This window comes from Mixophyes fleayi, chromosome 4 (assembly GCF_038048845.1).
Source record: "Mixophyes fleayi isolate aMixFle1 chromosome 4, aMixFle1.hap1, whole genome shotgun sequence".
Taxonomy (NCBI): Eukaryota; Metazoa; Chordata; class Amphibia; order Anura; family Limnodynastidae; genus Mixophyes; species Mixophyes fleayi.
Genome location: NC_134405.1, coordinates 225,529,724 through 225,546,319, shown reverse-complemented (window position 1 = coordinate 225,546,319; position 16,596 = coordinate 225,529,724). Strand labels below are relative to the sequence as shown.

General features: G+C 37.6%; 1 protein-coding gene across 7 annotated transcripts in view; it reads left to right on the top strand.

Moving 5' to 3' along the window:
* ATP2B1 (ATPase plasma membrane Ca2+ transporting 1) overlaps window positions 1-16,596 on the top strand; it is an 88,365-nt gene that overhangs the window by 15,667 nt on the left and 56,102 nt on the right. For 4 of the 7 annotated variants that reach the window (XM_075209385.1, XM_075209382.1, XM_075209386.1 and 1 more), the window contains exon 2: window positions 11,602-12,028. In XM_075209385.1, the coding sequence (XP_075065486.1) occupies window positions 11,830-12,028 (199 nt within the window). In that variant the 5' untranslated portion in view covers window positions 11,602-11,829. Of the gene's footprint in view, window positions 1-6,068; window positions 6,185-11,601; window positions 12,029-16,596 lie in introns of those variants that run through there. The other 3 variants (XM_075209384.1, XM_075209383.1, XM_075209388.1) reach the window with 2 other exon arrangements.

Here is a 16,596-nt window from a genome sequence, read left to right as displayed (position 1 = left end):
TGTGAGCCAGGTCTTATTGCCCAGCATTAGTGCCCAAACTAACTATTGCTCCTGTGGCTGAATGGATGCAAATTCCCACATCTATGTTCCAAAAAATTGTGCAAAGCCTTCCTAGAAGAGTGGAGTTCTGTAAAACTGCAGAAATTGGCAAAGACGCTGCCCTCCACTCACCAGTGTGCACATAACTTATGGTGCAATATAGACTGATATAGGAGAAAAACAAATAGAAAGAAACCAAGTAACTTAGTCTGATGTTATGTTCCCAAATGCTGCGGTAGCTACCCTCAAATGTAAACTGTTAAAACTATTATATTCAACGTATTTGAAATTAAGCTGCAAAGCCTTCCACTTTGCAAAATTTGTGTTTTTTATGCTGCAATATCACCGATATTGGGCAAATGGCTTGAAAAGTGAGCATTGTGCCCGATGATCAGACTTGAGATTGTTTGAATCCTGTGTACTACATTGTAGTAAATGCATTTTGAAAGGTGACTGACTATAGGTCTATGTGACTTGTATTAACAGGCCCAGTGGCTTGAGAAGCCACATTGCTGGCTTTCATCTAGCTTGGACACTTCAGCCTGTTGCCAGCTTAAGACCATAACTTTCACTTTTCTTACACCAAATTTACTTGCCAGATTTTGAGAATTTATTTTCACATACACCACTATTTTGAAGCAGCAATGTCACATAGATTTGTTTTTTTTTTTCCTTTTTAAATGGCTGTCAATGGCTGCAAATCATTCCCCTTTTCAAAATATTTTTGAATGGTAGACAAGTATGGCTACCAGTAACACTCAATCTCTGCTGGAACACATTTGTGACTTCTCAGTGTTGTGTACTATGTACAAAATCTTTGGTTCTGTCATGGCAGACGGGAGGATTTTACAGTGCAAGAGGAGGCATTCCAAACCATGACACTTTGCAGACCTATAAATAATGACAGCCTGAAGAAACAAACCAAGGAACTTGTTATTGGCAAGCTTCTTCTTTTAAAGCATGCATCAGTAATTTATGTTAAATAAAAAAATGTGTTGGGGGCCTATTCAACATTGTTTGCCCACTTAAGAATCATCTGTCATTGCAGCGATGACAAATTACTTTAATGGTTAATTGCTCTGTCATGTCTGGTCAGTACATCCGATAAGGGGATGTTTCGGTGATGACTTTGTTCTAATGACAACTGAGTTTTGACCCAGTCTTTACTGCACAAGGGACAGTGCTGTTAACATAGGGGAGAGGATGGAGGCTGATGGAGAGGATTACACCTAGGACTTTTTTCGAGCTGCACCCAATTTATGGAATTCACTTCCTCGCACCACAAGACTTTCCTCTATTCTTCAAACCTAAAAGCGTTCTCTGAAAACCCACCTTTACTGACAAGCTTATAGTATTCCTCCACCACCCTCTTCATCTCCCTAGGTTACCCTATTACCACCCTCTACACAGCTAACACAAGATAACCCTCTGACCAACAGTTGTGTGACTGAGCATACAGCCAACTAAATACTTTGCATTCTAGCTGGACAAATATTCAATATGATGTATTACTTACCCTTGTGTATCAAACCATTGTCCCATAGATTGTAAGCTTGCGAGCAGGGCCTACTTACCTCTACTTATGTATTACCCAGTATTGTTTTATTACTGTTTGTTCCCAATTGTAAAGTGCTGTGAAATCTGCTGGTGCTATATAAATAAATGATGAGCAGATCCTAAAATCCCTTTTCTGTGATGCTCTCCCCACAGAATTGAATGACTAATATGAAAATTAAGTGGGAAGAAGGACCCCTATGAGTGAGCTGTAACTAAAGACTTTTTTTTTTCCCCTCTGCTTCCACACATCTGTCTCTGCCCCTAACAACACTTTGTGTAACTGACTTTTTTCAATGCAGTTTCCTGATTGATTGCATGGTATGAATTCAAACCTCCACTGAATTGTGGTAGGTGAGGGCACACATTACTTTTCATGCAAGTTACATATGTATTATACAGACAGTTACTGGTTAAGTAGTCTGATTTTGTTGATGGTGTAATGTAACAAACATGAGTATTCCTGGACCACAGGTTTCTATCAGTGAGTGTTATTTTACATCATTTGTATACCAGTTGGTATATAGGGATGCTCGAGAGACCGTTTTTTTTTTTGTGTGAGACGAGAACACTCAATAGAGGGCATGAAATGTTCTTTGAAAATATGTCAGATATTCTAAGAAGAACTATGACATTCACATTTATGCATGTAAGCAAATGTTTCTCACTCTCAGGTATTAAATAGTCTTGGCCATAGTATAGCTTTGTTATGTGTCTTTGGACAATATAAAGTGAAGCGATTGTGGTATGTATTCCAAAAGGAATACAATTGTTTTATACAAAAGGAACAAGTGCATGTTTTAAGCAGCAGGCTACTCATACGTGTTGATGGGTATAAATTGTAAATCTGTTCAGGAGTCCTGGGTTGAAGTCACCCACCATCCTTCTGGTTTGTTTGAACAGAGAAATAGTTACTTGGTAGGCAGCTGTCATCGAAGGCATTTGGTTGAGATGTGTAGTAATGTTGCAACTGAAGTCTGAGGGGGTAGTTGGGAATATAATAGTGCTTTAAACATAGGAAGCATATGACTGGGCTTCTAATCTACCAAGGACTTACCCTGATATTTAATTAAACTCCACCTCAACAATTTTTCTAGTGCCATAACTTTACCCTTGACTTACTCTTTTGGGCAAACTACATAACTAGAGTTCTCCTTTAAAACTATTGTAACGTGAAAATCACACTTTTTAATTAAAATAGTGCAAAGCGAAAATGCGTTTTGAATAACATTAGGAACAAACATGATTTAGCAGCCTCTTTCAAACCGAGTTGACACTTACTAGTTTACTGATGAGTAAGCCAGTTAGTAAAATATTGGAATAGTCAACATGGCTAAGGTGAGTGTTTTAGGTTGACAGTATTTAGACTGTTTGAATGCCAGTGATGAGACTAGGCAGAATAAACAATGGCATCTGATTTAGAAGTGTTGACAGAAAAGGAGATATCAGTAGGGGAATATTAGTGGAAGATGGGAACACCATGAGATCAGTATTTTAACTCCTTTAAGACCAGAGGTGCTTTATACCTCTGGCCAGACCCAATTCATTATTTTTGCTCTGCGTTGAGTTTGCAAATAACTACTTAATTTCTTCTAAGCAAATGCCATACTTTTTATGCATAACATATCAGGGTTTCATTTGATATATTTAAATATTTTGTTTTGCTGTCTTTAGCTACTGGAAAACTGACTAATCACACAAATGTATAGGGTTACTAAATGTCTGGTTTTAATAAGGATCTTTGGGAGTTATTGGAAGAATTATGGGGATGTGCTTTGTCCATCACTCAAATTTCCTGTGGCAATATATTTGTACTTTGGTATTATCAAACTGTACAAACTGCTTATAGTCTTTATTGTCGTTTGTAGATCTTGGGCCAGGATCCAAATAAAAATGTTCCTAGCCCAATTGCTATACATAATCACCATCAATGACGTAATCTTCTAATGAGACTCTGAATGAGCAGCTTGAAAAATAAACGAACACTGTACAACTCTCTCCTAGTGTAAAACTAGATCTGTGTGTCTAAAAGACAATCTTGTATAAGATTTCATAGGTTACAAATATATTAAATATTAATGTCCATCAAAATCTTCATTACTAGACCCACGATAGTGCAGTATCCCTTAAGCTGTCACTATACAGGCCAGTCCTGCCACTTGCCCTAGGTGCTGGACATCTGGTTTGGATTTCGGTACAAATAGGCAGGTAGTTGTAATTTTCTGGACTGGTGTATATGTCAGATGACAATTGGACCATTATTAAACATTCTTGCTTTATGTTTGCAGAAATATCATACTCTGGTCACATATGTGTGACCTACATTAGACCAATGGATTGGTGTTTTGAGCATGATCAAATTAATGATTTGTCGATATTTTACTTCAGGAGCCAAAAGATCATTTGGTGGTTCTTCAGTTGTGGGCACAGCAGATGGCGCAGTTAATTTGTTAAGCTCAGTTGTCCTAAACCAGGCCTGTCCAACCTGCGGCCCTCCAGATGTTGTGAAACTACAAGTCCCAGCATTCCCTTCAAGCTATCAACTGGTTGTCTACCAGCAAAGCATGCTGGGACTTGTAGTTTCACAACACCTGGAGGGCCGCAGGTTGGACAGGCCTGTCCTAAAGTGTGCAGGGCCCGGCTTGCACTGTAATGGGGATACCTCTTATTTCAAGGCTGACCAATATCCTTTACTCATGCACATCATGGAATCTTTGACTTGACTGCCTTTTTTTTTTATTTTTGCACAACAATAGTCGGGAAGGGTCACATATTGTGCAATGGAAAGAATCTAATCTGCATGAGTGCACTAAGCTCCAGCACAGTGTCATTGCAAACAAGAAACACCAGTTCTAGCTGAGTGAGGAAAAAGATTTGGGTCAGGTGTCCAATAAATGTTGATGCAATTTTGAAATTTGCAAATACTAATGACGATGAATCGGTTCTTTAGAATGGAATAATTTTCTCTATTAATCAAACATATGCTAATCATTGTGATCTAGTACTGATTTTATCTTTTCATAAAGCACATTTTTAAAGCATTGCAATTGTTTCCAGGTATGTTCATTTAGTATTTTGTAATGCACATTCATCTCCATGCTTTCTTCTGCCCCCTTTAATGACCTCTTCCTATAATATCCATCTAACGTGTTATTCAAGCTGGTGTTTAAAAAAACAAAAAACAAAACAAGCACTTTCTTGTATTTTGATCTTCATGGATAATGGCTAATGAAAGTGAACTTTAAGCTAATGATGTATTATAAAGTAGAATTACATCTTCCCTTCTCCAGTTGTAGTTTTTCTCTAGGCACACATACGTTTCATATGTATAGTAAATTATTTTCATAATATTTTTTTTGCAAGCACTCTGATTTTTATATCTCAGGATGCACAATCTTTAACTTTCTGTTTCATTTGCTTCTGAGGAGGATTTAATAACCTTATTTCGGTTACTTACTGGTAGTGGCAACTAAGTGGTTTACTATGTGGGATAACTGGTCGGTAGTGTGTAACCATATTTAGCCCTTCATGAAGTTACCTGGCATACTAAGCTTCCTTTCATGCCATTTTATTTCACCTCTGCACACATCCAATTGGAGGAATAACCCTGCCCAGACTGGTGATTATTTAACCAATTTCAGTCTACATTCAGTTCGTATTGTGTTATACTGGTTTTTTTTTTGGGTACAGCTGCATCTTTAGCTACACATCTAGTCAGTCGGAGGGCATGGAGAGTATTCTATGTTGAGAATAGTATTCTCAGGTCAACCAATTTGCAGAACAAACATTTTAAGAGCTCTGACACAGAAATTAGGGGGCCCGCTAATTTTAATATGTTGCATTATGGTTTCCATGAAATATAGATAAGGACCTCAGAGTGATTCAATAACTTTGCCTATACTAATGAATAGAAAGAATCCTTTCTAAATAAGCCCTTCTTTTTGATCTTCACAAATGTTCATCTAGCTGAATCAAGTGGTATGATTTCTGATGTCATTGTTTATAACTGGTTAGTTCTGATAGTCTCGCTTCAGTGTTCGTTAGGAAAACTTGTGTATTGTAAGGGATAATGCACCCCAACTGTAAATTAGTACAGGTATTTGTGACCTGTATAAGCTCCCAGAACTCCACTGTTGCTTTTAATAATTTTCGATAGAAGACGCAGAACCTAGTCTTCACCTAAAATGTGATTAAAGCCCAAAATGTGAGAAATAACAAACATATTTAACTTCAACAAAAAATGCAACACTTGAAAAATAGTAAGTTCGTCTCACGATTCAGTGGTTTGCTTAAGTAAGCAATAACTTGAAGTAATTTTCTGTGTGAGTTCATATTTGAGATTTTGTTCCACTTCTCCTTACAACACTGCTTCAGGCCATTGATTGAAGGCATTCATTTATGCACAGCTATCTTAAGGTCTGCACTTGGCCATTCCAAATCCTTGATTATTTTTTCTCTCTCCCTGATCTATTCAGCTGTAGATATCTGGTATGGCGAAAAGTTCATGGTGGACTCTATTGCGAGGTGTGCCGTTCCTGTGGCAGCACGACAACCCTGAAATCCTCACTATCCCCACTGAGCTTAACAGTTGGTATGAAAACCTTGATGTGCATTATTTCCAGACAGTGTATCCCAACATGTTTGGCAAATACCAAATTACTACACTTTGGTCTCATCTGTCTTATTTTCGTTCCAATGCAGCTTTGCAAATATAAACCTTACTGCGGGTGTTTTTGCCCTCTACTTGGACTATTGCCAACTTTCTTCAGTGTTCTTCATTTGTAATCCGTCTTTCTCAGTGTAGAATTATGTTTTTCAATATTCTTTAGAAGTGGCCTTCTAAACCTTTCCAGACTGCACATCCAGCATAGTATTAGCACGAGTCTGAATGCTCCAGACTACCTAGGCAAAGGTTCTGCTTTTATAGAAGTGGTATCATTTCCTGATTGGGAAAATAAGCAGTGCACTTGGTTAGCACCACTTCAAATTACCTTCTATTGATATGGGTCCAGTGAGAGTTTAGATTTTCATTCATGACTTCTGCATTTTGGCTCATTTTGGCTTATTTTATTTGTTGAATAAATGAGTATTTTTTTACATTAGATTAGATCAACTTTTAGAAATTTGAGTGCTAGATTGCTAATTATGCCCTGATTTGTATAAACATAGATTTGAGGGTGTACTGTGTGAGATTCAGTGACCAATTGCATCAGGTGTCTGGAGCTATCTTTTGACCTGTAGGTAAGCTGCATGGGATAAATAACTTGTACACACAGTGAGCAAGAAAAATAGAATTGCCAATGTAAAGTAATTTAAGAGCATTGGGATACCGCCTGTAGGCAGTATGAACTGTATGTAAAGTGCTGGTGCTACATAAATATATGCTGTGAAATGGAGTCCGTCTATGTCTGGAATTGTGTGGGAGGGATGCAGCACTATTTCTCTGCAAGAGTCGACTCACACCTGGTCTGTGGTGGAAAATGGTGTCCTGAACTTCGTTCCAGAATATACTATAAATATGATGATGAAGGCTATGACTTGGATAAACCTACATGTCATGCTATTCAAACCGTTGTTCAGCCACGTATGGGGGGGGGGGGGGGGGGAGAGATTTGGCATTGTTCTTTTGGAAGAAAACCTCCTGTAAGGTGGATGTCACTCAGTAGCATTTAGCATTGACCTATACTAAGTGACTGCACCCAAACCATGCTAGGAGAATGTCCCGCACACCGTTACTAAATAGTAAAGACCCTTCACTGTCAGAAACAAAGTTTCATGACTGTAGAGTTCTGTAGTTTGGTGGCACCTGTGTCCTGTGTTTGTAGAGAAGGGTGATTCATCTGAGAATATACCTTTTCTCCACTGCTTGGCAATCCATTTCAGTGATGGAAAAAGCGCAGGCATTTACAAAAGTACTTTGCTAGGTGTGCTGAGTAGCTTGGTGGTAGTCTGCATATCGATGCTGACTACACCGACAAGACTTACCTCGACATCTTCAGTCCGGATGGCTGCTTCCCGACGAGGATCCATGACGACTTCTGTAAACCGACTTCAACCAATCCCGAAGAAAGAAGACGCAGGCGCATCTTCATGACGTCACTGACATAGGCAACGCTGGTTAACGGCACTCTTAAGGGGGTAATGCAAGTATGCGGCCATGTACAATGTAGTTTTACAAAGAGTTCTACATAGTCGGTTCACAGAAGAGCCCTCATGGATCCTCGTCGGGAAGCAGCCGTCCGGACTGAAGATGTCGAGGTAAGTCTTGTCGGTGTAGTCGGCACCATTATGCTGTGCCCCACTCGAGTAGCTTATAAACTGCAACCAGACTATAAAATCTTTTAATGTTTTTGATAAGCAGTTGCTTTTCTTTTTTTTGCCTTCAGTTAATGCAGATGTCCCGATCCTCTGCTATTCCATTTTGTCCACTGCATTTGCTGATGATTTCCACTCCTCTGGTTCATGCTAACATCATCTTAGACACCATTGCTAGTGAAACATTAGCAAACTGAGTGGTCTGGATTAGCTCCTGCTAAATGCGTCTCAACAATTGCCCCTCTTCCAAATTCACAGAAGACTCCACTTGCAGCAATGCTAGCCTTAATTCTAAGCAGCCAGGTTAGTCCAGCATATTTGTATACATGACCCTGACCAAGCTGAGATGTTTGCTTTAACGCTTGAACCACTCTTGTACTTGAAGCTCTTGCTTCCAATGTGCTTGGTGTCCATGATCGTTAAATTTTGTTTGCTTTTTATATGGCTATTTTTTGTGTAACATAAATTGCTATTGTATTGGCCTAAAACAATGGTTCTTAACTCCAGTCCTCAAGCAGCCATAACAGCTCATGTTTTCAGAATTTCTGTCTGTGGAACAGGCAGGATAATTTCTGACCCAGTCACGTAGACGAAGTCACCTGTGCATAAATAAAGAAATCCTGACAACATGAGCTGTTGGGGCTGTGTGAGGACTGGAGTTGAGAAACTGTGGCCTAAAAGAACTATCCCAGGAAGCAGTGAAGACATTTTGTGGGTAAGCAGCGAATATGGAGCAGGCACGGCTTAGTTTCTGTTCATAACTGACAAACTTTATGCACAAGATAATGTTACTGTTAATGGATCATGCCTGCAGTTAGAGAAGACTTTCTGGACGGAGAAGAGTTATCAAAGTGTTGTGTATTTGGGGGGAGATTTTATTAGGGAATGTGACACTACATTTTTATTTAAAGAGATTTAAAGACGTTAATGTGTACATCCTCTCAAACAGGAATGTAATTCCAACTATTGTTGGTTACTGGAAAAGGTTGAATGAACAGTCTAACCTGGCTTTGGAATTAGGCGGCTATAAATTGCTAATCCAAGTATTGTTGATGGTGGCTTTGTGTATTCATACTTTTAATAGTGACTCTGTATTAAAGTTATGTAGTATTGCAGGCATTCCTAGAATCTTGAATGCTCTCAAAGATTTGCAAGTGAGGTTTAATTTTGACCCCCACAAAACCACCCTTAACTTGAACCAAATGTATAATCTTGGCGAGAGAATGTCGCTTTACTTTATATTTTCTATACTTCAGTCACAAATTAAATATATCAATGGAGAAAGGGATTAAAAGGCAAATGTTTTTAAAAATAGAACACGCGTTTCATGGTTCTCACCACCCAAACCTACTATAGTGAAGGCTATCCCATCTTTCAGGTCTCCTGGCCTATTGTTAGCAAAAGTGGCAGTTATTGCAAATGTAGAGTAGAAAACCATTAAGGTTTGTAAACCTGTGTACCCAGCCACACTGGAAATTTCAACAGACACATGGGAAGATATGGAAAATATCTAGGCCTAGTTTCCCCATTCCTTCCACTACAATAGAGTTTAAAAAGCAGCTACTATTTCTAGAAGGTTTCTAGCTTATTGAAATGCATGAAATGCTTCAAAACCCAAATTAGTGATGCATGTCTGCTTTTGATGCGCTGCACATTATGACTACAGAGTACTGGTAGGAACTAGTCCAAACATTCATCTTATTTTACAACCATAAGTACACTGAAATAAGTGCGTCTTAACCAATTATAATTTGGAGGTTTTTTTTGTTTTGTTATTTAAAATATTTTCATTTGAAACAAACTATGCAGCTTTCTGATCTTATTCCTAGCACAGTGCATTTACACGGCCTGTGCAGCTGCTTAGTCAAGATTGGATGGTCATGTCTCATGATCAGCTTGGCAACTGGATCCCTAGGATATCCTATTGCTTGGTATGTGTACATCAATATACTAATTCATACCTTTGGGGAATTGGTTATCCACGGAAAGTTCTACAGTAAAGGGGAGGGGGTTTAGTAGTAAATTTTGTAAGTATTTTAATGGTCTAATAATCTTTCACTTGTGGCTTCTTTTGTTTTTTGGCACCATGCACACATAACTGGGGGAAAGCATTCATTTTTGCTATGTTCTGTAAGTCCACACTGCATGGGTTTGTCAGGCCTCAGATGAACTAATTAGATTAACCAAGAAGCTTTCCTTAGATAATCATTTAGGGAGCCATTTCTTATGCCGAAGCTCACTGCTGATAATGTGCAGTTGAAGGTCAAATGCTTAGCAGAGAATAGCAGCAGCAGAGGCTTAATCTCAGCCAGGCAGTGGTTTAAAATTACTTAATGATTGCCTTTTTAAATATCCATGTGGATCTGAGACTTTTTATTTGGCTGAGATCTACAGGAGAAACATTTGCAATATTCAATGTGTAATTTATTTATTTAAAATAAATTCTGTTTCCCTGTGATGTATGTTGTAGAAGACAAATGGCAAGTGTTCTTTTCTTGGGTAGAATATGATACAAGGATGAATTGGGATAAGAATATCTTGTCTTTCTTTCAACCTCCTTCTTTGCAGGGTTACAAACTAGCTGGAGACATTTGGTGTTTGCTGTACACTGCCCAAAATAGTTGTACTTAAATTAGGCACATGTTTGAGAAGTTTGTCACTGACTGCTAGCAAACTTCATTAACCATGTTTGAGTAGAATTTGTAAAAATTGCATGTTTTTAAAGCTAGAATGAAAATTAGCAATTGGGTTTAAATAGCAATCAAGACCTGTTTTGCTGGGTACTTGTCTATGCAATCTTGCTTCAGATGCAATTTCTGAAACTAGTTTACAAACGATTGAAAGTCCCAGTGAGCATACAGATTCATGTGTGCAAACCTACATAATTTACCTGCAGATTTGTGATCTTTATCTCATAACCATCTGCTGAGCAGTTTGTACCTCTGTACACATTATACAGATATCTATCTACACTGCTGGCCGGGAGTGCATGCACCCATCCATCGTTGATCGTGGCTTTTTTATTTTTTTTGAATTTTATAAAATCAAATCAACAGATGCAATGTCTGTTGGTACGATAAAACATGATCGTGGGAGCCTACACACGAGCATGTTGTGTGATCTGCTTGATAATTGCATAGACGACAAAGGAAATGTTACAGTAGGAGGGCTTTTCCAACTTTGGATACTTGTTGTAGTGAGATGGTGTAATGGGCAAATTCTTGTAAACGTACCCTGGTATGTGTCTGTTGGGTAGAAAATATGATTGTAAACCTCACTGTGGAATATAATGAATAATTATAGTACTCAGATTTCAATTTTTATAATTAGAATCTGAGGAAATTGGTCACATTAATTGTGAAATTTATTTGCTTCCTACTGCATACATTTTTAAAATGGTTTGGTTAGGTCAAACTCAATGACATATATATTTATTTCAGCAGTTACTATGATTGGCAATAATATACTTGTTCACTGAGGTGAATGCTGTAAAGTGTACTGCCAGGAAGCATTCCCCTGGAAGTACTTTCCCCTTTGCTGCCCAAAACAATAAAAAATACTGAATGAATGCTCACTGTAATTTAAATGTAATCCTTTTGTTTGATTTTTCTATTCTTTGCATTATACTTTTCTTAATAGAGTGTTCGGTTTTAACATTTCCTTTTTTTTTTTTTTTCTTTTTCTCCCCCTTAGTGCATTCTGGATACAATTACATGAAATCACAATGTTTACCATGGAACAGTATTCAAGACATATCTGTGGAAATCCCCTTTGAGTTTTCGAACATCCTCTGACATGAACTTGGTATAGAGTTCTCACAAAGGGTTGGTTCAACAGCTTGGAAGAAAACATATACTCCCAACTGGATTTCCCAACTGTTTGTACTCATTTGGCTACCCTGAGGGATTTTCTGTGGCAAAAATGGCAAACAATTCGGTTGCATATAGTGGTGTAAAAAACTCTATAAATGAAGCAAATCATGGTGGAGATTTTGGGATCACAGTTGAAGAGCTCCGGACCCTTATGGAATTGAGATCAACGGATGCATTACAAAAAATACAGGAATGCTATGGAGATGTCTATGGCATATGTAGTAGATTGAAGACTTCACCGCACGAAGGTATGGCAAATCTGTCAGTGTTGTGGGTGTTTTTTTTCCCCTTCTATATGCGTTGTATAAACATTTATGTATGCAATTATTGGTGGTTGATCCATAATATTGATGATTGCGGTTCAAAGCTACAAAAGAAGAAAATTCAGCAAGCTAAGAGAATTATAGATATAAGTGATGTACCACTACTAGAAGCATTATGTAATTTCAAAGCATACTGGTTATTTATAAACCAAATCATGACATTTTGGAAACTAGACAATGTAAAATTCTAAATTTTCACCCTGTCCCATTGCAGCGGCTTACATAATTGTACCCTGTACCAACAAGTCTGTGCTTCGTTTAAATATCATTAAATGGAAGTCAGAAGTATTTGTTTTTCTTCAGGGTAATTTATACACTTCCTTGTCCCTGTCATATAAATGGATACCAATGTCCAGAGATCTGAATACATTTTTCCTTATGAGCCTTGTTGGTCTTTTTTGTTTAACTTTTTTTTATTTATTTTTTTTGAATGCCCGTATCTGAACTGAAATGATGAGCTTTTTTTTTTTAATAAATGTTATGTTAAGCTTTATGTTGATGCAGTACACACTGCATATTCAGTATGCAGGATTGCAATAGTTTTGGCACTAATAAAAGGAAGCAAGTGTACTCATGTCTGAGGGATGCTTAGATCATTAGTTGTACTACATGGAAATGTCCATGGATGCTTCCTGACTTACCGACTGCAGAGTTTTAAAAAGGTTACAATGTCAGCAGGACATTGGCACATTCCCACTCACTTTGAAAATGACACTGAAATCTGGAGATTACAATCTTCAGTAAACCTGTAACTGTTCTGCTCGTCACAGAGAGAGTACATTTAATGGACATGATCACCAAAATAAAACCATAAAATAAACCTTTATTTCATGCTGTTTTAACACTGACTTTCTTTGAATAACGCTGTTTAATGACATTTATTGTAGAGATCTTTAGGATGTGAATGATTAAGTATTCTCTGTAAAGCACTGTGTAATAGAATATGTAGGCACTATATAACTTAATAAATAAATCTATTTTATAGCTGGTTATGACTGTTAAACTCCTTCCCATATTTACAGACTTTAGATCTCTGGCACGACTTGTGGCTTCAGGGCATGCTGTAAACAATTAGATTGTGACCACCATAATTAATTTTGATCAGTCCATAGATCAGTAGTCGATAGTTTTGATATGCAGTAAGTCATTTATATTTAAAAAATAATAAATAGACCAAGTTCAAGGAAGAAAATAAACTCTTTAAATTCTGTCTGGCAGGAAATGGATGGACTCTGGTAATGGCTGAGTCTGCCAACAAATCAGATATGTGAGAAATGGTTTGAATGTTTTATATTGGGGTCTATGGTTCCCACCTTTTTTGGGTTTAAAATACTGCCGGGTCAAGAACCTTTTTATTTTATTTTTTCCTTTGTATAATGGAAATTAGTTGACTAATTTGTTCAAATAAAATGTGTTTTATGTAAGAGGTATGAGTGTGTTTTCATTAGGGCTAGATGACATGGTTCTTTTCAATCTGTGTCAGTTAGGCAAAGTTGCTATTTCGGGGTCATAATCACTTATAATATGTTAGACTCCATATACCCCAGAATGATCTGAAAGAACCCCATTGCATTCATTACAGCACAGGGCTGGTAATCTCTGGGGGATGTTGGAGGGCATGCTGTTTATTTCTGTTGATACAGGGCCAGCACTACCAATGTAAACAATAAATATTAATAAAAAATTGCATAAACGCTTTGAAAGTACCAGCTGTATGGTGAAGAGTGCTGCTTTGCTTAAGCACTGGGAGACTGAAGTAGTTCAACCTGGCCATACATGTAGGTAGGTGGCTAAATTGAAGGAGATACAGATGGTCCCCTACAGTCATGTCTGTACCTGTAGCAGTTATCTGCTGTCATATGGGGTACGAAAATGGCAGAGCAATCACTTTGCACATGGTCTGTAGCTCTTCCCTGTGGAAGAGCTATGGACGGACTTGGTTGTCCACTTCTGGCAGTAGACCAGTTAGACACTGATGTCCAACCAAAAGTTGTATAAGTGCACACTAGATACCGTGTTTTAAATTCTTTTTGAGAAGAAGGGGTGTTGGACATCGTCTATGAGTTGTGAAGTGCATATAATGAAGGTGCAAGCCTATCTCATTGTGTTACATTGAAAAATGACCGATGCTTCTCCTTATTGGGTGCAGTAAAAGCACCCATATTTATTTCAGTAAAGTCTGCTCAGACAAACATACTTGTGCACTCATCCTCTCATGGATCAGTGCAGAGTTATATGTATAATTGTGTACTTTTTGAAGTAAGACTGAGCTTGCTTTTTCTCTACTGATTTTTCTACTTGCATTTGAGGCACATGCTTGATCTGCACTAACTGGCTTAATCTTTATTACATTGGTATTAACCAGTTACTGGAGTTCTGCGGGGTACAGCAGTGTTGTATGCAAGCAGCAAAGCAGTGTATGGAGAATAATTGGGCACCAGTGTTCTTTCAGTAGTGAGCTGTGTTGGAGTATGGAACAGTAACAGAACGGAGTGTTGAGAACAAGGATTTCAGGCAAGTGGGGGGCACCATGAATGAATGTAAGTGAAAGAAACCAAAACCCTCAGCCTTAATTTAAAAGTGAATAACTGCACTGATTGTGATGTGGATGGACAGTTAAGTATGATTAGATGAGTAGTTAATTGAAAATATTTTTCAGTGGTTGGTTAAAGTTCAAAATAGGATTTTACTGAAATTTCAGTTGAATTCCAGGTCAAAATAACTGGTCTTTCACAGGCAGCAGTTGCTCATCTCATCTTCAACACTGTTACTCTTTATTGACTGTGTCAGTTGCCACCTGCTGTGTGAATTCTCAAGTACTTAGGCTTTGAAGTGAAGTACAGAAATACTGAGCTTGTATTATTGCAGTGACATCACAGGCACTAGAATCTCTAATCAGGTGGTTAAAGCAACCTCGCTGTGAACTATAGTTTCATGATCTTCCTGCTCTCTGGCTGACATAGCATTCATGTCTGGGGTACAGATTTGAATTTTCACATTGCAGAAAAGTAGTTACAATCCTCCCTGAGACTCCTAAATAAAAGGTATCCGTTCTGGGCACTTTGCAGAAAAAGACGTGAGCCTATATAAATAGTATGAGCATTTCAAAGGGTAACATGACATGTGCAAAGTTTCATTTTAATAAATTTTCTTAGTTTAAAGGCACTTCACACAGACAAGTGGTATGATTTTGTGGCATTCTGTGATTCTATCTTTTGTTGAATTTGTTCAAGTAAAATCATATAGTTTATCTGTAAATGAATCCGATTTAACTATTCTAGGAATCTGGTGGCCATTGTGCTTGAATGTTGGTGCCCAAAGCTGGCTATATATGTACAGAAATGCAACAGATTGGAAACAAAAATGCATTCAGTCAAATCAATGTTAAATATAGGCACATACATTACAATCCGGTCTTTTATGAATTATCTTTTTTCCAGTCTGTTTTAATTTGATCACAAATCGGAAGAATGAATGATTTGTTGCATTTTTCAATTTTATACGCGCCTGTCATCTTTAGTCTCTTCCTTTTTGGATTACAATTTTCCACCTAATTTGTTGTGATGGTTGGTTGACTTTGGCCTTGATCTAAATAAATTGTATTGATTCTCTTGTTACCCACACATCTGTTTTCTAACAACTCAACATAATCCGATTGTTTAATTCAAATTTTATATCTGGTTTTAATGTGTGTGTGTGTGTCCAGCTTAAGGGCAAGAGAACATTTGAGAGAGGCTGGAAGATCTTTACTATGAGAAACTTACCCCATATTGGCAGTACATCACTTAATTTTAAGAGGCAAAAACTCCTTTAATTGAGGGTTAAATTCCAAATTCATTTGGAAATTACTTGTCCACACAGCGTAACATCTAGCAGTAGACATTTTTGCCCCAGGCTACAGACTAGTACAAGTTTCCATGCTACTATAATCTTAAAAGACAATTTTTTTTTTTCTTAACAAATGTGAACTTGGTATTTAAGTCAGACTTTCTTTGGTGTAATATAAAACTCCACTGTTCTGTTAGGTATATTGGCAAATTATGCCTTGCAACATTTTTTTGTGCTTCATTGTTTTTGTAGTTCTGTTTATGCAGCGTAAGCCACTGAAATGACATGCACATTCCTAGCTTTGTGGTACCAAGCAGGAGAAAAGCTCTGCATGTCCCATTCAACAGAGAACATGGACAAGAAGGAAATGCCATTTCAGCAGCTAGTTTCCATGGAAACTGACTAGTCTTTGAAAAATGATCTTCAGATACAGCCTTTTCCAAGACTGTTTATAAATTTAGTGGTTTTCCATTTCAATTTTCTTTCCACATGTACTTGCGTATTTTGCTATATATTTTAAACTAATAATACAGCCATTTGAGCAACATCCTGAGCACCTATAAAAAAATCAAACAAATACTTGGAAGTAGCTTGTGATTCTGTCTTTTTTTTTTTTTTGTTACAGGTAATTAGATCAGCCTGGTTATACCTCGCCTTGCACTAAA